The sequence below is a fragment of the Pipistrellus hanaki genome, assembly GCF_964339955.1.
Source record: "Pipistrellus hanaki genome assembly, chromosome: 3".
NCBI classification, from domain to species: domain Eukaryota; kingdom Metazoa; phylum Chordata; class Mammalia; order Chiroptera; family Vespertilionidae; genus Pipistrellus; species Pipistrellus hanaki.
In genome coordinates this window covers 50,948,872-50,971,554 of record NC_140505.1, presented here as the reverse complement: position 1 = coordinate 50,971,554, position 22,683 = coordinate 50,948,872, and the positions used below count along the sequence as shown (strand labels likewise).

General features: G+C 40.4%; 1 protein-coding gene and 1 pseudogene across 2 annotated transcripts in view; both read left to right on the top strand.

Moving 5' to 3' along the window:
• Positions 1–2,561: 2,561 nt before the first annotated feature.
• Positions 2,562–22,683, top strand: part of NDFIP2 (Nedd4 family interacting protein 2) — a 45,029-nt gene continuing 24,907 nt past the window's right edge. The window contains exons 1-2 of the mRNA XM_084877128.1: positions 2,562–2,986; positions 21,407–21,572. Coding sequence (XP_084733254.1) covers positions 2,690–2,986; positions 21,407–21,572 — 463 coding nt within the window. The 5' untranslated portion in view covers positions 2,562–2,689. The remainder of the gene's footprint in view (positions 2,987–21,406; positions 21,573–22,683) is intronic.
• On the top strand, positions 20,296–21,127 carry LOC311618572 (speedy protein C-like; annotated as a pseudogene). Its single transcript has 2 exons — positions 20,296–20,337; positions 20,407–21,127. The product of its transcript is annotated as a speedy protein C-like (transcript).

Here is a 22,683-nt window from a genome sequence, read left to right as displayed (position 1 = left end):
CCACTGGCCTTCTTTATTCCAGGAATCCCCTTTGGTTACTCAGTAGTTAATAAAAAAATGATAGGTGGGCCAGATGATGTAGGATCACAGTTTTCAGACTACAGAAAGCAGGTCTTCGGGTTCAAAGGTACTTTGCATTGCCCATCATACTCTTTTTTTTTTTTTTTTAATATTTTATTGATTTTTCACAGAGAGGAAGAGAGAGAGGGATAGAGAGTTAGAAACATCAATGAGAGAGAGACATTGATCAGCTCCCTCTTGCACTCCCCCTGCTGTATAAGTACCGCGCGCTAACCGATTGGGCCACTGGAGCTCCGCACACCCCCTACTGGGGATGTGCCCGCAACCAAGGTACATGCCCTTGACCGGAATCGAACCCGGGACGCCTTAGTCCGCAGGCGGACACTCTATCCACTGAGCCAAACCGGTTTCAGCTGCCCATCATACTCTTCTCCTCCTTGGAGAAACATGCTCTGTGCCCTGCGAGAGATACATACTCAGTGGGGGGCGTTTATTGATGTTTCTCTCTCCCTTCCTCTGAAATCAACAAAATATGCTTAAAACAAATCATTAGTGAGATAAGAGATATCTTGAAAATATCTTGGTGTGGATGAAAACAATGGGTTCCATGGAAAGTAACCTCACAGGGTGATCTGATCATAAATTCTTAACTGGGCAGGTCATGTGGGGTAGTCATACCCCAAGCATATAATTTTAGTGAAAGGTTTTAAGCCAGCCCTGTCCATTGTTCTTGTGAATCTAGGTTAACACACCTGTTTAATACCCTTCAGCCCTAGCCGGTTTTGCTCAGTGGATAGGGCCTCTGCCCAAATCCCAGGTTTGATTCCAGTCAAGGGCACATATTTGGTGGCAGGCTTATCAATGATGTGTCTGACACAGCCTTGTTTCTCTCTACCATTCCCCTTCCACCTCTCTTTAAAAATTAATGGAAAAATATCCTCAGGTGAGGATTAACAACACAACAAAAAGTAATACCCTTTAAAGGGAGTATTAACCCTTAAGAGAGCATATAATTTTGTTAAATATCCTATAATCCAATCCCCACCTTGCTTTCTCCAACCTTCTTTATGTCCCCTCCTTAAGGCCTGGGTGGGGCAGAGGAAGAGGGCAGGCTAGAAGGGGTCAATGGGGGGAAAAAAGGGAACATATTTTCAACAATAAAGATTTAATGTTAAAAAAACAACCCACACTATTATTTTCCAGAGCATTTGAGATCTTGCTCCCTAACATATGTTGTCAAGCCTGCTCAGATAAACTCTTGTAAAAATTCTCCACAAGTTTGGACATTTCTTATGTTGACATAGACCATGTATTGTTAATGTGACACCAATAGCATCTTACAGGGTTACAAAGTGATTCTCTGCTGTTAAACTCTTGGGAACTGTTGATGTGTGACCACAAAATAATCCTATCTTATTTTAATACTTAGAGGCTCAGAGTACAAAATTCGTGCACCGGGGGAGAGGGGTGTCCCTCAGCCCAGCCTGCACCCTCTCCAATCTGGGACATCCCTCTCATAATCCAGGACTGCTGGCTCCCAACTGCTCACTTACCTGAATTCCTGATTGCCCCTAACCACTTCTGCCTGCCAACCTGATCACCTCCTAACCACTCCCTGCCAGCCTGGTTGATGCCTAACTGCTCCCTTGACAGCCCAATTGCCCCTAACTGCCCTCTCCTGCCAGCCTCATTGCCACTAACTGCTTTTCCCTGCTGGTCTGGTCTCCCCACCACCAACTGCCCTCCCCTGCAGGCCTGGTCCCCCCAACTGCCCTCCCCTGCAGGCCTGGGTCCCCTCCAATTGCCCTCTCCTGCATTCTTGATCGCTCCCAACTGCCCTTCCTTGCAGGCCTGGTCCCTCCCAACTGCCCTCCCCTGCTCGCCATCTTGTGGTGGCCATCTTATGTCCCCATGGGGGCAGCCATTTTGTGTTGGAGTGACAGTCAATTTGCATATCATTCTTTTATTAGATAGACTTGTCTTATATTTAGGACTCCAGAGGCCTCTTTCCTTGGTGAGATATGTGAATATGGCTGAAGAGTCCTTGCTAGATTCTTAAAAAATCTTTTCCTACCAAGAAACAACAACAACAACAACAACAAGAATTTTTAAGATACCTCTTATCTCACTAATGATTTAAGCATATTTTTATTGATTTCATAGGAAGGGAGCCAGAAACGTCGATGAACGCCCCCCCCCCCCCCCCCCCCCCCACTGGGGACCCGGCTGGCAACCTGAGCAGGTGTCCTAAATGGGAATCCAACCTTTACAAGCCAATCTCACCAGTGACTTTGAATGAGGGCTTAAATAAGATATCCTGGAGCTGGACCTCCCCGCACTCTCCCAGGCAGGGTGAGCCATAAGAGGAAGCGCTGGTGAATGGGCGGCGCGTCCTCAGGTGTTCTAGGCACGCGCTCCCTCCCTCCCTCCCCGCCGCCTGTTTCTGCGTGGCGTGATGGTGCACCAGCCTGCGCCAAGAGACCAATCCAGGACGGCGACACCTTCCCCCGCTCACCCCACCCGCTCCTGTTTGCCGTCGCGCACTCGGGACAGGCTGACAACCTAGACAGCGCCCGGACTTGTCTTCCTTTCCATCTCCTCCCACCCGGCCAACGCCCCCGCCGCTCGCCCGCGCGCGCGCTCCGGGTTGCCGCAGTCCCCAGCGAGCATGCGCGGCCGGCGGAGCATGCGCAGTGCCCCGCGCGGCGCCCGGGAGCCCCGCCGAGCGCCTGCTGACGCGGAGGTCGCTGCGGCTGCGGTGGCAGCGACAGGAAGTGAGGCGGCCCGACCGGGTGACCGCGACGGCAGCAGCAGCAGCAACCGAGGCGGAAGGGCCTCTGCGGAGACGTCGTCTACGGGTTGGGCCGAGGGGGCTGAGCACCGAGGGGACCCGCCGGCTCCGAAGCCGGACCCCGAACCGAGCAGGATGGACCACCACCAGCTCGGCACTGGCCGCTACCAGGTGGTGAGTTCCCGGCCGCCGCCCCCGCCCCCGCCCGGCCTCCTGCGCCGCCGCCGCCGCCGCCGGGGGCCCGGGGACCGGCTCCCTCGGATGATTCCCGGAGGGGGACGTGCTGGCTTTCCCCCCTTTTCCCTTCTGGCCGCACCCGCCGCGGCTTTCCCGTCTCCTGCGGAGCCTGTCTGTGCCCTCCCCGGGGACCCTTCCCTCCGGCTGGTCTCCTAGCGCAGCCCCCGCCCCTCACCACCACCCCGTGCACCGCGGTCCACATCCCTCCGTCTGAGCGTCTCTCTCGTCTGTGTTTTCTCGCTTCCCCGATCATTTCCTCATTCCCCGACGCAGCCTTTCGTGCGACATTCCACCTGATTGTCTGCTGCTCACGTACCTGCCGGGAAGGTGATCGGCGGCGTCATAAGTGGAGTGGGGGCGGAGCGGGGTGGGTGGGTGGGTGGGGGGATGCCAGCCTTTCGAGGTGCGGTCCGAGCGGCACCTGGCAAACCATGGTGGGTTTGGACTCTGTGCGGCTGTGGCGGGCGGCCGTGATGCGGGTCTGGTCTCCGAGCTCCAGTTCACCTTGTCATTTTGTCCTTTTTCCATATTGTTAGTACTGAAAGTGACTGTCTTCTTTTTTCTATCCCCCTATTATGTATGTATGTACGTATGTACGCGTGTGTGTGTATGTATGCATGTAATGTATGTGTGTATGTAATGTATGTATGTTTGCGGGTGGGGAAACTGAGTTTTACTAGAAAAGTGCTAATCTTGTTAGGAAAAAAAAAATCTTTCATGAAGTACACGGTTTTCCAGTTGAACCTTATGAACCTTTGTGTGTTGAAATGAGTGTTCCATTTTCGGTGTCATGTTGTCTCATGTAGTTTTCCCTTTGGTATTCTGGTAGTGTCATTGGAGATTCTTATTGTAAACCCTATTTAAAAAAAAAAAAATGGACCTAGCAATAGTTGACTAGTCTGTTGCAGCTACGTAGCGTGTTATTCTGTAAACTTTGAGGTAGTTATTTCGTTAAGCCTATTTTACTGAGAGTGGAGAAAAACATTAATATGCGTATGGCGCAATTAAATGGCGCTCTGTGACATTTTACAAATGTATATATGTTAGTGGAGATTTCACCTTTCAAATCTACTTGTACATGTGAAAGTTAGTTGTGAACTAAGAATTTCAATTAAGTGCATTTTGAGAAATAGGAAGGCTCCTGAAAGGTTAATCTTAAGTGTATGTAAGTTTGCATTTTTCAAAGATAAGAGCTCATGATACTTCCATTTCATCTGGTTTACATTTTGTAAAACCTCCAAATGATCCATATTCTGAATTCTTTGGAAATTTACCTTTTTTAAAAAAACTTTTTTTTTTCAGGACAGTTTGGAAAATATTGCTGCCAAAATGTAAGGCAATTTTCAAGTTGTCAGTGTATATGGGTTTGGTGGTTTTATTTTTTTAAAAAGACATTCTTATTTTTGCAGACATTAACAAAAATAAAATGCAGTAGGTATTGAGTCCTATTGCCAGTGGGACTTTTTTTTTTTTTTTTTAAATCTTGTTTCTTTCCTGTTCCTATGTGTTTTCCTTAATGGCATTAGCTGATTTGAATTCTTTCTGTTTGGGGATTTTGCTTATCAGAATTAACCATGTTCTCATGCACAAATCTCTACTCAAAACATTTTTAACTGATGTAGCTGTGCCTTAAAATAATTCATTGTATTTCACATTTGCTTTCAGTGATGATAACTAGTTAAAACTTTACTAAGTATTGAAATTTGCTTTTTCAGTTTTAAGGCTTTTATTCCCTCTAAACCACCTTTCAATATAAGTGGACAATATCATATTTTATTGTGTGTGTTTTGTTTTCAAACTGGAGATATGTCCTCATAGACCTTGAATGGGTGGTGACATTCCCTCAGAGTAGAAGGCAAAAATCAGTTCTAAAGATACTAGTCACTTTAAGTAGAGAGGGCAACCTATTTGTTTTCCTTGAAGGCAAAGTGTTGAGAATCTTAGCATAGTTTGAATTTGGATTTTAATTCCTATTACTACTTAGTAATTTCATCTGGTTTTGTTAAAAACGGCCTGATCAATAACTGTAACTAAGTGTATGCCAGAGAAGCAGCTGAATTGGTTTCAAGTACACTATTATCTAGGGACCAATCTGTAGTTGTGGCTTATATGATGAACACAACTTTGTGGCTGCCTTTAGCTCAGTTTTTTTTTTTTTTTTTTTTTTTCTGGAAAGATTAATAGACAATTTAAGTTGTAAAGTTGGAGACAGGCAAGCATGCTTAGAGGTGAGGTGTGCAGTGTTAATGTATCACTTATTGATAGAGTTAAAATTTGGTATTCCATATTGGAGAGTTAGCATAGGGGCCCAGGACCATCAAAATGACTTACTACCATTAACCAATGCACAAGTTTTATGTGGAAGCATTTTTCCATGGTCTCTTCCCTTCCAATGTTAAATGGGTCTGAATTTTGTTAAGTAAAGCAGTGGATAACTGTGTAGAGCTACAAAAAGCCTTGATTGTTACCTGTCTAAATTTCAGAATGATGAAAATAGTCTTAGATTTGTAACATATGTTAACATAATAAAACATATTTGCATTTTAAAACCATGAGAAATTCTTAAATATGACCGTTTTGATTTGTTTAACCTAGCCTAAACCTTGGCCACAGATTTTGAAAGAAAATATTAAGCTTATATTAACATTTCCAAAATGTTAGTTTTTTATGCACATAATGAAGTGTTCATATTATAAAGATCTAAATATTTTGCTCTTTCATATAGAGAATTAGTTACCCTTGATAAATCAGCTGGGAAGGAGGTTGACTATTAATGATTAAAAAAATGTGTTAAAGTCATCTGGGCTTATATTTAGAATGTGTTTTTTACAATTTATGAACCTTTGGCTTCATTAGGATTATTATGAGTTATATAATGTAATATACTACTATATATGAATGTATATATATAGTATATGTTACATATACTATATATCTACACTATATTTATAATGTAGAGAGAAAAATAAATATGAATAATGTCAAGTAAATAAATTATAAAATATTAAAAATATTTCAGTTTTTGCTGATGACCATTTTTGTGTCTCTTATTTAGCAACCTGAATATCAACTTGCTCTTTGTTCATATCAAGACTGAAAAAATCTTAAGATTTTATTTTACTTTATTTACAAGCTAATAAGTAGGTTAAAGTTTCTTGGTTGCTGGCAGAAAACAGGAGACTCTCCACGTCAGAAATAAATGACATTATTACTCATAGCACAGCAAGCTGCATCATCATCAGCATATTTGTGCAGGTTTTCCTTGCCACAAGATCCATGAGGGTGATGGGTCTAAATGCATACATTAATGGATCACACCTGAAGAACTCAGGAGCAAGGGCTAGCACTTTTTTAGCAAGCAAAAAACAGTGTCACAAACAACAAATTAGTTCACCTTTGTATGGGAGGGCAGTTAATGTTGTAACCCTTTTACGTAGGTGACTTATTACAATAATCCACTCAGTAGCAGAAAATGGATAAGCTTTGCAATCTGTCACCCTCAACAAGAATGTGCAGGGAGCCCTAACTGGTTTGGCTCAGTGGATAGAGTGTCGGCCTGCGGACTAAGGGGTCCCAGGTTCGATTCCAGTCAAGGGCTTGTACCTTGGTTGCAGGCATATCCCCAGTAGGGGTTGTGCAGGAGGCAGCTGATCATGTTTCTCTCTCATCTATGTTTCTAACTCTCTATCCCTCTCCCTTCCTCTGTGTAAAAATCAATAAAATATATGTTAAAAAAAGAAAAAGAATGTGCAGGGATACTCAGGCCCATGGTAGACTGCCTTGCCCAATAGGACATACTCTGGATGAAATAATAAATGTTGATTTTAAGGGGCAGTAATTTTCCATTTTAAAGGAATATTGCAGCCTTTTACTGTATTTTGCTCTTTAGTTATTGCCTTTTCTTGGCACAATGCAGTTCCTTTGACTTTCACTTATTTGTCTTTTTCGAATTTATGAATATTCTCTATCTGGTTTATATTCTTACCACACTATTTTACATATCAGTGCTTTATGCTTAATATAATGGACTAGAGAGGCTGAGTGCACAAAATTTGTTCATGGCGGGGGGTATGTGTCCCTCAGCCCAGCCTGCACCCTCTCCAATCTGGGACCCCTTGAGGGATATCCGACTGCCCATTTAGGCCCGATCCTGGATTGCTGGCTCTCAGTTGCTCGCTTGCCTGCTTTCCTGATTGCCCCTAATCACTCTCCTGCCAGCCTGATTGATCCCTAACTGCTCCCCTGCCAGCCAGATTGCCCCTAATTGCTCTCTCCTGCAGGCCTGATCATCCCTAACTGCCCTCCCCTGTAGGCCTGGTCACCCCTAACTTCCCTCCCCTGTAGGCCTGTTCCCCCCCATCTGCCCTTCCCTGCAGGCATAGTCGCCCCCAACTTCCCTCCTCTGCCAGCCTGGTCACCCCTAACTGCCTTCCTTGTAGGCGCGATCACCTCTACCTGCTCTACCCTGTTGGACATCTTGTGGCGGCTATCTTGTGTCCACATGGGTGCAGCCATCTTGTATGTTGGAGTAAGGGCCAATCTGCATATTATTCCTTTATTAGGTAGGATAGAAGCCTGGTGCTTGGGTGGGGGCCAGCTGGTTTGCCCTAAAGGGTGTACCAGATTAGGGTGGGGGTTCCCTTGGGGTGTGGGGTGGCATGGATGAGGGGCCTGTGGTGGTTTGCAGGCTGGCCACACACCCTGGCTACCCAAGTGGAGGCTCTGATATCTGGGATTTATTTATCTTTTATAATTGAAACTTTGTAGCCTTGAGCGGAGGCCAGGGCGGACCATGAAGTTTGGCTTCAAGTTTGGCTTCCTCCATAACCAGGGAAACCCAAGCCTCCAGCTTGCTCCTTGGCCACAGCAATTTTTGTTGAGATTTATTTATCTTCTATAATTGAAACTTTGTAGCCTTGAGCGATGGCTTGGGCCAGCCAGGGTGTACAGGAAGCTTGGCTTCCTCCATTTACGGGGAAACCCAAGCCTCCTGTTTGCTCTGTGGCTACAGCCATCTTGGTTGGGTTAATTTGCATACTCGCTCTTGATTGGCTGGTGGACATGGCTTGTGGGTGTACCGAGGTATGGTCAATTTGCATATTACTCTTTTATTAGATAGGATTTTTTCAGCTCTTGTTTTGCTTTATTATTGTTATACTAGGGGCCCGATGCATGAAATTCATGCCCAGGTAGGGTCCCTAAGCCTAGTCAGCAGTCAGGGCCTATCTATGGGGCAACTAGCAGGGCAATCGGGGCGGGGGGCGGGGGGCACTGGCACCTGCCTTGGCTGGCCTGGGACCTGTGGGCTGGGGGCAGTTTCTGCATTGAGCGTCTGGCCCCTGGTGGTCAGTATGCATCATAGTGACCAGTCGTTCTGCCATTTGATTTGCATATTAGGCTTTTATTATATAGGATTGACACTTTGAACTTTTCCCTTGAAACTCCTTTCTTATTCCTGATATGAAGATACTTTCTACTCTTCTTTGACTTTTCTTTTCTTGGTGAATTTATATTCTTAAATTTGATGCTTTCTATGGCATCAGACTATCCTCCAGTGTATCTTTCATTTGCACTGCATGATTTGTATTACTGACCTTTTATTTAATTCCTCCTTCCCCTACATTTAATTTTAAATCTTTCAAATATATAGAAAAGTTGAAAGAATTATACACTTACCAAGAAGGGTCTACAGTTACAAACAATTTGTATAGTGTTATTGTGTATCTGTCAATTCCTCTTATTTTTTGATGCTTTCAAAGTAAGCTGCAGGTATAAGTGTATCTCACTGTAATTTGAATGCTTATCATTAGGCTAGAGTTTAATATTTCTTTATGGTTCTTTTTCTTTAGGGTAAAATTGACGTATAATAAAATGCATAAATATTACATGGCCAGTTGGATAAGTTTGACACATGCATACACCCAGGAAACCCAAATGACTCCCAAAATATAGAGAAGGTATTAGCAAACTAAGTTCCAACTTTTGTTTTTGTAAATAAAGTTTTACACAGCCATACCCATTCATTTACAATGGCAGGGATGGATATTTGAACCAGAGCTCACAAAGCCTGAATCAATATTTGTTATTCTGCCTCTACAGAAAAAGCTTACTGATTCTCCCAAATAGACCATTACTGTCATCTGGAACGTTCCCTCATGACCCCTTCCTTTTGATTTCTACTCCTCATATGATCTTTATTCTGGTGTGTTTTTTCCCCCCACTTCAAATTAGTTTTGTATATACTAGAATCATACAGCATATTGTTTGCAGTTTCTTTTCACTCTGCATGAAGTTTTGGAGATTGATCAATGTTATTGTGTATATCAGCTTATCTCTTTTTATTGCTAAATAGTACTTTATTTTATTGTATAAATTGTATAACTCTACTACAATGTTAATCCATTGCTCTGTTGATAGTTGGATTGTTTCAGGTTTTTGGCTATTATGGATAAAACTGTTATGAATATTCTTATTCAAATTTTTTGTGGACAGGTTTTTTTATTTCTCTTGTGTAGAATTACTGGGCAATAAGATAAACATATATTTAATTTTATAAGAAACCACTAGACTTTTTTTTTTTCCCCAAAGTAGTATCATTTTTCACTTCCACCAATATGAAAGTTTTGGTTGCTTTACCACCTTTCCAAATTTTTGATATAGTATTTTTAATTTTAGCCATTCTGGTTAGGTTTACTGGATTTTTTTGAGGTATAAATTTCTGTTCTAAACAGACATGCTCTTTGATTTGACCTTCCTATATTTCACAGTGCCATATCTTTTTTTTTTTTTTTTTTTTTTTGGTACAGTGCCATATCTTAGCAATTCTTGCTCCCCTACCCCTTAATTTTTATGCACTAACTGATGGAGTCTAGCAGGTCCTCCTTATTCTTCAACCATAGTGTATTCTCTCTTACATTCCTGTGGGGTTTTTTCCCGTGTATTTCTCATTTAAAGTTCTGTACCACACCCTTCTAGATTGTTTGCCTCATAAAATCCTATTCTTTAAAAACTCCTACAAAACTGTAATTGAAGAGGGAGGCATCTGTCATCAATGTCAAGATAAAGGAAAAATTGAGAATCACCATATTAGAGAACTTGTTATACTGAATTATCTTTTTTGTGTGTCTTTCTACTTCTAAACTGGTGTTCTTTCTCAGAGGTGCTATAGGGTTCTGTGAATGTCTGATTTTTATTTAATCTTTAAAATAGGTTTAAAAAACTGTAGTTGAGGAAATTCACACTCCAGAGGTGTTTTATACTAAGTTTCACAGTTTGAAGACTAGTATAATGTTAACTTGTGTTGCCAGGGTTATTTGTTTTGGAATGGACCCCAGATTAAAGTTTCTCTGGTTGTTTCTGTGTGTGTAGTGGTATTAATTGTAAGTATATCATTGATTTGATTGATTGAGTTCATCTCATTAAAAAATTTATATGGATGAATTCATTAGTTCACACGAATGATGTTGAATCAAATGCTAGCCATCACAGGCATATTTGATCAGTACAAGATTAGTAATGGTATAATATTTGTGCGCTAACAAGTAAATACATTGGCATTATATCATGAAAATACAACATTATAGTAGATAGTTAATATGCTTATTTTATGTTTTAAGTGCCTCTTGTCAAATTTATGCGTAAGTTAGATATTGTTAACTATGGAGCAAAGGTCCTATGACTAATTTGTTCACCTAATATATAATAATTTATGAAGTATCTCTATGTGCCAAGTTCTAGGTACTGGTGAACAAGATAGTTAAATTCTTGTCTCACATCACATACTTTGGTGTAGGAGAGGTAGACAGATAAGTGGTTTAAGAACACGATTGGTTGATGGAATAAATAATACATTTTATCAATACTAGTCTAGCAGTAATAGAACAATAATGACTTTGCATTATGTCAGGAATATGCTGAGAACTCTACTAAGTGCTTTAGACATATGAGCACATTTAATCTTGTTTAAATAACTATGGAATACACTCTGCTTACATGTATTAAATGTAAATTTACTGACAAGACATTGTAATTAAGACTAAGCTATGTACCATGTGATTGTAAATAATTCTATGTGTTTTCATGCCATGTTGTTATGGTTTCTTTAAATACTTGATCACTTAGCTAAAATTAATGTGTGGGTAAAATTCTTGTTCAAGACATTCCAAATGCAAGTTGGGAAATGTTGCAGCACTCTAATAAGACTATCAGATTATTTCAAGGTTTTGACTTGCTTGCTTTTAGAATTTGTTTGAACAGGAATAATTAACATTTTGAAAGTTTAGAAATGTGCTCTGGTTTAAATTGTCTGTGACGTTTCTCCAAAATTACGCATTACACCATGTAAAGAAATTGTGCTGTTTGGCAGAGACTTTGAGACTAAGGAAATAAACTGAATAGCTTTACACCATTACTAATTTTGAGGCTCTACGGACTGTTGAATGTTGGATGGAAGAAATCCAACAGTGAGGTTTTTATAGAACAAATGTTTTTATAGAATATTTGTTCTCCCTTGGGTGGGACTTACATTGATATCAGCATGGCTTTTTTTGTGGTTTCCTCAAAAGGGGAAGGGATATGAAATAACATTTGAGACCCTTTTAAATTTTTGTATCCTTTAGAAAACAAATGAGCTTCTGCTTACCTCATCATTGCTTGATTTGTTATTGCATTGCATATGAGCTATACATACTTTTTTTAGTTAAATTTTTTTAGAGGAAGAGGAAGGATGAGAGAGAAATTTTGATGTGAGAGAAAAACATCGATTGACTGCCTCCTGCACCTATCCTGCCAGAGATCGAGCCCCTGAAACCTCGGGATGTGCCCTGACCAGAATAGAACCGGGAACCATTTGTTGCACTGGATGATGCCCAACTACCTGAGCCAAACCAGGCAGGATGCTATAAATACTTCTTTTTTTTTTTCCTTTTAAACTATAATACTTTTGTTCTCTTGTCTAACCCTTCTCCATCCACCACTTCAAACCACGATCTCTCTTGCCTTCTGGCTTTTGAACATAGTATTCTTATTTTCCCGTTTCTCCAGGACTAATATCTATTCTTTATTTAGGTCTGTTTAGGTGTTCTTTACCTCTCCTGTCTCTCCACTGCCATTTCCCATCCTTTAGTACAGTAGTTCTCAACCTTCCTAAAGCCCTTTAATACAGTTCCTCATGTTGTGGTGACCCCCAACCATAAAATTATTATTTTTTAAAAATATATTTTATTGATTTTTTACAGAGAGGAAGGGATAGAGAGTTAGAAACGTCGATGAGAGAGAAACATCGACCAGCCGCCTCTTGCACACCCCACACCGGGGATGTGCCCGCAGCCAATGTACATGCCCTTGACTGGAATCGAACCTGGGACCTTTCAGTCCGAAGACTGATGCTCTACCACTGAGCCAAACCGGCTTCGGCCATAAAATTATTTTTGTTTCTACTTTATAACTGTAATTTTGCTACTGTTTATGAATCATAATGTAAATATCTGTGTTTTCCGATGGTCTTAGGGGACCCTGCTAGCTGTTCTCAACCTGTGGGTCGCTGGTTGAGAACTGCTGCTGTAGAGCCTAAGACCATCGGAAAACAATTTCTTAATTTCTTATTTTCATTTTAATGTCTGTAGGTCTGATAATAACCCCCTTTCACTTAGAGATTTGCTTTCTCAGTTTTTTTTCTTTGATAGTCTAGCCTATAATATTTTTCAATTTTATTGATCTTTTCAAAGAAACATCATTTGGCTTTGTTAAATATCTCTGTATTCTATTTTACTAACTTCTGCTTTTACCTCATTTATTTTTATTTATTTATTTACTTATTCATTTATTTTTGTTGTTTTTTTCAAAATTTATTGATTTTTTTTACAGAGAGGAAGAGAGAGGGATAGAGAGTTAGAAACATCGATGAGAGAGAAACATCGTAGAAACATCAATGAGAGAAACATCGATCAGCCGCCTCCTGCACACCCCCTATTGGGGATGCACCCGCAACCAAGGCATATGCCCCTGACCGGAATCGAACCCGGGACCCTTAAGTCTGCAGGCCAACGCTCTATCCACTGAGCCAACTCTGTTTCGGCTTACCTCATTTATTTACTATTTTTTTTTCTTTCTTTCTGGTTTACTATACCTTTTATTTTCTAGCTTCTATTGGTGAACCTTTGATCATTGACTTTAGACCTTTTTTTCTAATGTAACATTTTCCCCTAGTGCAAGCATTGCTCTAAACAGTGTTTTTGCTATGTCCTATAAAGTTGGATATCTTATATTTTTGATTTTTAGTACAGATGTTTTCTAATTTTTCTTACGATTTCTTCTTTGAACCATACATTTAGAAATGTGTTAAATTTTTATTTAGTTGGGATTTTCTTAGATACTTTTAAAATTTCAAATTTAATTATTTTGTGAAAACTGTAATCTCATTTCTTTTAAGTTTATTGAGTCTGGTTTTGTGATCTAATATATTTATCTTGCTAATGTACTGTGTGCATTTAAAATTTATGTACCTGGTACTCTTCCATTGTTGTATATAGTATTCTAGAAAATGTCACATAAGTTGGTTCATAGTATTGTTCTGATCTTCTGTGTCTTTACTGCTACTTGTTTTTGTGTTGGTCTATTAGTCACTGAGTAAGGGACATTAAAATCTGCTATGATTGTTGAGTTATCTCCCTCTCAATTTCTTGCTTCCTAAAGTTTGAGGCTCTCTTTTTATAAAATACCCCCTCTTTATCTCTGGTAGTGCTCTTTGTCCTCAGGTCTATTCTATTTAATATCAATATAGCCATTCCAGCCTTATTATCATTATTTTATTTTATTTTTTTGGCATGGCATATCTCCTATCTGTTTCCTTACAACCTGTCTGAATCCTTTAAGTATGTCTGTCTTGGTGTGATATGGTTGTTTTTTGCCATGGTATTGTTTGTTTTCTGGTTGTATTTTGTTGTTGCTGCTGCTGTTGTAGTTCCTCTTTTCACCCTTTTCCGTGTTTTTATGGATCATTGGATTAAAAAAAATTTTTTTTCAGTGCCCCTTTTGAAATTTCTATTGCCTTTTTAGATTATTTCTCTTTATATTATTTTTTTGCTTCCTCTAAGATGATAATAACTAGTGAAAAGTAAGGTATGTATATATAACATTAGTGTCATATATGTAGAACTTTGTAACTAACCTTGATGTTATATGTATTATCCTATATAATAAAGACTAATATGCAAATCAACTGAACAGTGGAACAACTGGGTCGCTATGATGTGCACTGACCCCCAGGAGGCAGACGCTCAATGCAGGAGCTGCCCCCTGGTGGTCAGTGTGCTCCCACAGTGGGAGTGCTGCTCAGCCCGAAGCTGGGCTCACAGCTGGCGAGTGCAGAGGTGGTGGCAGGAGCCTTTCCTGCCTTGGTGGCAGTGGGCAGCGGGGAGCGGGTCTAAGCCATCAGTCAGAAATCTCCCAATGGCTCTCGGACTTTAAGAGGGAGCAGGCCAGGCTGAGGGACAGCCCCCTGCCCCCAGTGTGCAAATTTTGTGCATCGGGTCTCTAGTATACATTCATTGAAAACCCTGACAATGTTACAATTTTTGGTTTAGTGACACATATTTTTAAAAACTAAAGAGGAAATTTTTTTTTAATTTAAACATTTATCATCCCCTATGCTCTCCTCATTCCTGTAGTTTCTCTTTATTAAATGTTTCAATACTCACCGCCGCCCCCCCAAAAAAAGAAACAAACCAACCTTTATTTTACCTTTATTCCTGCAGCATACAGATATATATTTTGGATATAGAATTTTTGGCTGAGTTTTTCTATCTCAGCCTTTTAAGATGTTTCATTTTCTCCTGACAACCATAGTTTCTGCTGTAAAACCTGTAGTTACTTGAATCATTGTTTCTCTGCATGTAATATATTGGTTTTCTGAGGCTGCTTTCAATAACTTCATATTTAGATTTTTAGAAATTATATTATGTGTAGGTGTGCGTTTCTTTGAATTTATTCTGTTTTAGCCTTACTGAGGTTGACTTTATACATTTATTTCATCCCTTTGAAGAATTATAGACATTATTTCTTTAAATTTGTTTCCTGTTCTAGTCTCCTTTGAGCCTCAAATTACATGGTTTTTTTTTTTTAGATCTTTAAAAATGTTTTAAGTCCATTTGTTTGTTTATTTAATTTTCAATCCTTTTCTGTTCTTTAGAATGGATAAATTCTTAGTCAATTTAAATTCACTGGCTCTCTCATCCTGGCTGGCTAGCTCAGTTAGTTAGAATGTCATCCCAGTATGCCATTTGGGGTTCAGTCCCTGATCAGGGCACATGTAAGAATCAGTCAATGAGTGCATAAATAAGTGGAACAACAAATCTCTCTCTTCCTTTCTCTAAAATCAGTCAATAAAAAAGTTTTAAAAAATTAATTTACTGATTCTTTTTTTCTGTCATCTTCATTGTGCAAGGATCCCAATCATTGGATTTTTTTTTTATTTCAAAATTTCTGTTTTTTGTTTATTGGTTTATATTTCTCTGCTGAGATTTCCTGCCATTTTATTAATTTCAAGGTAATCTTGCTTTACTTCCTACAACAGCAATAATAGCTGCTTTAAAATTCTTGTATGGTAACTATCACTTGAGTCATCTTGGGAATTGGCATCTCTTGATTTTATTTTCCCTTGAGAATGACTTACATTTCATTTTATTTTGTATTTGTAGTTATATTGGGTTTTATCCTGGATCTTCTGAGTGTTGTACTATGGTCCTCTGGAGAATATTTCATTTTAGAAGCAGTCAACTCAGATTTAGATTGCAAATACTGTTTCATACACTGTTCGGTGGTTTTGTGTAAGATCTGCACATGCATTATTTGAGAGTTAGAGATTTCTCATGACTTTCTGATTTTCCCAGGCTCCATTCTATGCTTTGTCTGTCTACAAATAGCATGATTTATAATGGGGTTTTAGCAACCTAACCCACGATGCCTTTCCACAACTATAGTTCTGCTTCAGAGTAAAACTGCAAAAAGAAAAAAAAATGGGAAACTCTCATCTGTACAGGTGGCTTCTCCAAATTTTAACTTCCCTCTACATCCCTATTTATTATTTAATTCAGAATGCTCAGGTAGTTTTTATTTTATTTTTTGTATTTAGTTCTAAATTTATACTTGCTGTCAATAGGAGGGTTAGACTGTAGGGGGCATACAATCTCTGGAACTTTTTTGTTGTTGTTGTTAATACTTAGCCGAGGATCTTTTTCCATTGATTTTTAAAAAGAGTGGAAGGGAAGAGGAGAGACAGAGAGAGAAATGTCAGTGAGAAAGAGATATTGATTGGTTGTCTCTCGCACCACAGTATTAGAAGTAGTCATAAATGCCGAAACGGGTTTGGCTCAGTGGTAGAGCGTCGGTCTGCGGACTGAAAGGTCCCAGGTTTGATTTCGGTCAGGGGCATGTACCTTGGTTATGGGCACATCCCCGGTAGGGGGTGTGCAAGAGGCAGCTAGTTGATGTTTCTCTCTCATCGACATTTCTGGCTCTCTATTTCTCTCTCTTCCTCTCTGTAAAAAATCAATAAAATATATTTTAAAAAAAAGTAGTCATAAAGGTTATCTTTTGCCAGGATAGATTACTGCCTATAAATTTTTATTGGAGGCATCTTGAAATAGAAAGAACCTGAATTTAGTGACAATAAAACCTGAATTTGAGTCTTTCTTTGCCCCTAATTAGGTGTGTTAATTCAATTATTTAAAGTTTGTTCCATCTTACCTCAAAGGATTGTTCTAGGAACTAAAGTAGTTGATATGTATGAAGTGCTATTTAGTAGTTATTTATTTTAAATATATTTTTATTGATTTCAGAGAAGAGGGAGAGGAAAAGAGAGATAGAAACATCCATGATGACAGAGAATCATTGATCGGCTGCCTCCTGCACCCCACACTCTGGGGATCGAGCCTACAACCTGGGCATGTGCCCTTGACCAGAATCAAATTCAGGACCCTTCAGTCCGCAGGCTGACACTCTATTCACTGAGCCAAACCAGCTAGGGCTATAAAGTGCTTTTAAAAAAACAAACAACTACTAACATTTAATGGGCTTTAACTATGTCAGGCATTATTTTGAGTATGTACAGATGTTCATTTTTGTACTCGACAAAAACCATGTGAGAAAATAGACCCCACTTTGTAGATGATACTAGTCAAAATGAATTAAGTGCTGGAGCTTAAGTTGAATATAGAAAAGTTATTCCAACACCTCTATTCTTAACCAGTATGCTTCTTATTCTTAGCTCCATTTTAGTGATTGAATAGTAGTCTCAGAAATAGTTGTGCCAGTATTTTTATTTTTTTGTACACAACATTTTCCTACATGGTGCTTTTTTCTTTTTTTAATACACGGTGCTTTTTTCACTGACCTTGTTAAAAGGAAAATTAATGTGTAACACAATACTTTCAAATCTTTATCAGTGTTTTAATTATGCTAACTAAAGTATTCTCTTTAAAGCAGAATTGTCTTTCAAAATGTAAAGTTAAAAACTTAGATTACCAGGGTTTTTTCTTTTCCAAAACTACTTGGTAAATTTGTTTTATTATTGGAGTTTGAGTACTAACGAAAACTACCTACTCCTCTCTGGTTTCTTCACAGGCACAAGTTATATTTTTTGTCTTATGCATCTGTACTTCTAGTGCAAATCAATGCAGTAATGGAATTCACGTGTCAATTTTTACTGGAAAATGACAGTCATGTTAAGTTTTGTGAAAAACCTTGGTGTAACAGTTTTGTTTTTTTTTGTATTGACTAGTACTTTTAGAAATGTGGCATTATAGTGATCGTTATAAAATGAGAATAAGAATTTATATAGGAATAAAGAAATACATATATATAAGAATAAATATACTTACTTATTTAAAGTTAGCACATGTTTGCTAACTTTTTTGAGGGAGAATGTGTGTATGAGTGAGTGTGTGAGTGTGTGTGTGTGTGTGTGTGTGTGTGTGTGTGTATTTGGTTTTTGCTCTTATGAAATTATTCAGATTATGTGTATATTTTTATCTGCCAACTTTTGAGGGTTTGTTTTGGCAAATAATACTTTGGTGGAAGAGCCCTTTAACTGTTGCCTGCAATGGCCTCTTGGCATTTGCTATGCTTCCTGGATGAATCATCAACAACAACATGTCTTAGTAATTGATATTACTCAGTAGTAGTTAGTTTTGCTTGAGGATTCTGTTCTTAGCCTCTCTTTGCTGGAAAAGAATGAAACTTTCTCTGAAGAAAGTTGGTGTTTCAGGCCTGGGTCTTGCTGGTCTTGGCCCCGTGGTTTACCTATGATAGAATAAGTAAACTTCTATTTTCCTTTATTCTCCACATTATAGCTCTTGCCTCAGAGGTCCTACTTGCTAAAAGTTAGAAGTTCTAGAGATTGATGAGTTTGGATTTGTACCTATTTCCTGCACCCATTATAGTACCTAGAATATAGTCATTTCATAAAGTTTGTTTAGTGACTGATTGATAACTGACTGATATGAATGAATCACAGGAAGAAGGTGAAGCTGGAAGACCCAGTCAAGTTTATGTAGCTAGGAGGTGGTAGATCTGTACCTTAAATTTTGATCTTCTGGCATCAAATATCTTCTTTTCTAGTTATTCATGTACCAACTACCTAATCATCTAAAGAATGAAATCAAATAAGACAGTACACCATACTAACTTTTTAAATGACAAATGAATGCTTGTAATAGTTACTTTAACAATATTACTTGGAGTTAGTTGTCTTATGCCCTTGCAAATGAAACCAATCACACAGCATTTACCTTCTATCCAGTCTCTGTGTTAGAGGTACCTAGTCTCCGCAGTTTTGGATTCACTGTTACTTAAGGCAAGATGGCAGAGGAAATTTAGGGCCCCTATAAAAAGAAGCAGAATTAATAGTGAAAGGTAGGAGGAGAAACAGAAAGATAGATATCCCTATCTTTTTTAAGTAAGTCATGAATAGAATGTATATGTGGGTAGAAAGAAGTTAGTGGAGAAAAGGAAAGATGGTATTTAAAGGAAAAACAATCTTTTGGGAGGCAGGATCTTCTCTATACAGTTGTCTGACATTTCAGAGCAAAGAATAAGTTAGGATGGATGCCATAATGATAAATTTAGAGATGCAGAGGGAAATAAGTTGGAGGAAGTTTTGCTTGAAAACGTGTTTTCCTCTGTGAAGTAGGAAGCAAAAGATTTTATCTGAGAGTTCCATGATTGGAAGTGGGGAATAGGAGAGTGGTGGAGTTGAAACATCTACCATTGTGATGACTGGTTCTGACAGCCCTGCTGGGATCAGAAACTAAATTTGTACTGGCATCAATCTACACAGTTATGTGATGTGTTTTCATTCTTGACCAGGAAAGAGTAGACAACTGCTGGTCTAGGTTATACAGGATACAAAGTAACCAGGTGGCAGCAAATGGAAGGCCCAAAGAATAGACATAAGTGCAAGCAAGGGAATGAGGTAAAAGCCAGGAGGAAGTGGTGACCAGGAAGTAAAATGTATAAATCTATTATCTTCTAGTAGAAGCAGTTCTAGATGAGGTCATGTAAGACCACTCAACTCTGGGTATTATTACTCTTCCAGTTTTATAATTGAGGTGTTAAGTTGGTTTATCTTGTATTATAATAGGATTTAAGGTAGAGGAGACAATATTGGGGTTATAGAGCTTACTCCCTGGGGAATGTTTGGAACCTTGTAAATACAATCAGGATGTGAAAGCATCTGGCAAGTTGTATAGATGTGTGAACTTGAGAGGTTCTTGATTTAGTACTGGCAATATTCAAGAAAATTTTCCTTGTTGCCAGATAAGGGGACTTTGGGCAAGGATTAACATTCTTCTTTGAGAGGCCTTAGGAATGTAGTGCTATCATGGAAAACTGGATTTAGATTAAAAGTGGAAAGTCATCTTGAAAAGTGACTGAAGATATTAGAGGTTTTTAATGATCATATAGGGTTTCTAAGCAATAGAGTGGAAATGGTTAGAAGCTGGATTATAGAGTTTTAAGTTAATCTTTCTTTTTATATGATATATATTTTTATTTTCTTATAATTTTTTTTCTTTAACTTTATTTTAAGATAATTTTAGACTTATAGAAAAGTGTGGGGAGAACATTGTAAAGAATTCCTTTATACATGCTGTATGTAATCCCTGAGCTCCAATCACCCATCCCCATCCCACCTGCACACACCCACCCCCACCTGCTCCCACCTGTTTCCACCCGCTCCTACCCCCTATGAGATGACCAAAGCCCGAGAGCCTGCCCATGAGGTTGCTATCCAGGTGAGGCTGTGGGGCTAGAGCCGTCAGGATGGGGGCAGTGGGCCTCTCCCTTCTCGCCAGCACCTGTAGCTCCAGGCCTTCCTCCACCTTTTGGAGCACAGCTTCCTTCAGGAATCCCTCACCAGAGATCCCTGTTTCCAGATTTCAGATAAGTATCTCCTGGCCACGGTGCTGGTCTGCTTCTGGCGCACCAACCTGAAGCTCAGCAAGTACAACTGCAGCAACCTGTTCTTGGCACTGTACCTTGCAAACGATAGGGAGGAGGACCTAGAGGAAGCCAAATGTATGATTTTCCTGTGGGCCCCGCGTGAGGATTGGCATAGTCAGGTGGCAGATGTCCTGAATCAGAGGGATAAGCTATGGGCAAGGATGGGCTTCCAGGTTTTAGTGAGCCCTTGGTGCTGTGAGAAGGTCATGGCCATGGAGATGTCCCACTGGGCCTGGACTCAGGAGTGGTGCCCCCACCAAGGCGGGGCTCACAGGAACTACTCAAAGGCCAAAGCTGGGATCACTCCCCCGGGGCCCCGGCTTCTCACCACCCCACCCCACTGCTCCCTCTGTGGCTCATCCCTCTCCATAGCCTCTACTCCCACCAACCCTGCCCCTTGCCTGTCTTACCCAAGAGTTCTTCCCCAAAGCCTGGGTGGTGTGGCTCTCCTTCCCATGCTTGTCTCTCAGGGCTGAAGACCCCTGGGGTGGGGGCTTCCTCATGGTCCTACCCTCCCAGCTGCATCTGGAGCCAGGCACCCACATCCTTCACATACTCCAGGAGCCGCTGCCAGTGCCCTAGGTGGGGATGCTCGCAGGATGAAGAGCAGCTGGCCTGCCTGACCACTAACTGATTTTCACTTCATAAATTCTTAACAGTTTGTTTATTGTAAAGAAACTATAAAAATTCTAAAGCTGTTAGAGACTGATTACGTCTCTTAAAATGTTTGTTCATCTTTTAAAATGCTATTTTACTTTCTTTATAGCTAAAAAGTGACAACCTGACTGAAATGATCTTTAAAAATTAACAAATTTTAAAAAGAACCATTTTAATATTTCTTTTTTTTCTTTGTTTTTTAAGCTTTACAATGAAGAGGATAATTCAGAATCACCTGCTATAGAGCAGCCATCAACTTCAAACCCAGCACCACAGGTTGTGCAGACTGCTCCTTCAGCATTAGTATTTGAAACTGACTCTTCTCCTCCACCTTATAGCAGTATTACTGTGGAAGTACCTACAACTTCAGGTATTGTTGTGTTTTTTGTTTGTTTGTTTTAAATATATTTTTATTGATTTCAGAGAGGAAGGGAGAAGGAAAGAGAGATAGAAACATTAATGATCAGAGACTCATTGATCAGTTGCAAATTGACCATTACTACAACACATGATGGCTTTCCCCATGTGGTCAAAGGTGGCTGCACCCATATGGACACAAGATGGCCAGCAGGGGAGGGCAGTTAGGGGCGATCAGGCCAGCAGAGGAGGGCAGTTGGGAGTAACCAGGCCTATAGGGGGCAGCAGTTGGGGGGGACCAGGCCTGCAGGGGAGGGCAGTTGGGAGTGATCAGTCCTGTAGGGGAGGGCAGTTAGGGGTGACTGGGATAGCAGATGAAGGCATTTGGGAGGAACCAGGCCTGCAGGGGAGGGCAGTTGGTGGGGACCAGGCCTGTAGGGGAGGGCAATTGGGGGGGGGGGGGACCAGGCCTGCAGGGGAGGACAGTTAGGGATGACCAGGCTTGCAGGGGAGGGCAGTTGGGGGTGACCAGGCTGGCAAGAGAGGGCAGTTAGGAGTTACTGGGCCAGTAGGGGAGGGCAAGTTGGGCGTGATCAGGCCTGCAGGGTTGGGCAGTTAGGAGCCATTGGGCCAGCAGCAAAGCAGTTAGGCATCTATCAGGTTTGCAGTGGAGTGGTTAGGGGTGATCAGGCTGGCAGGCAGAATCAGTTAGGGGCAATCAGGCAGGCAGGCAGGCAAGTGAGCGGTTTAAGAGCCAGCAATCCTGGATTGTGAGAGGGATGTCTGGTGGGATCAGGCCTAAACGGACAGTCAGACATCCCTCAAGGGGTCCCAGAGAGAGTGCAGGCTGGGCTGAGGGACACCCCCCCTTCCCTGTGCATGAATTTCATGCACTGGGCCTGTAGTTTGTATATAATGTTATTTGATCATGCTTGTTCATTGCCTAGTTTGATGTATAGTTTTATGTTGACTTATTTGTCTTTGGCTATAAGATTTAATGACTGCTTCCTAAAATTTATTATGGGCCTACTTTTCTTCATTATTTTACAAGTTTTCAGAGTATATAATACAGTGAATTTGCTATCCTACATTTTTTTTTTTTAAATCTATTTGACGGTAGTTTT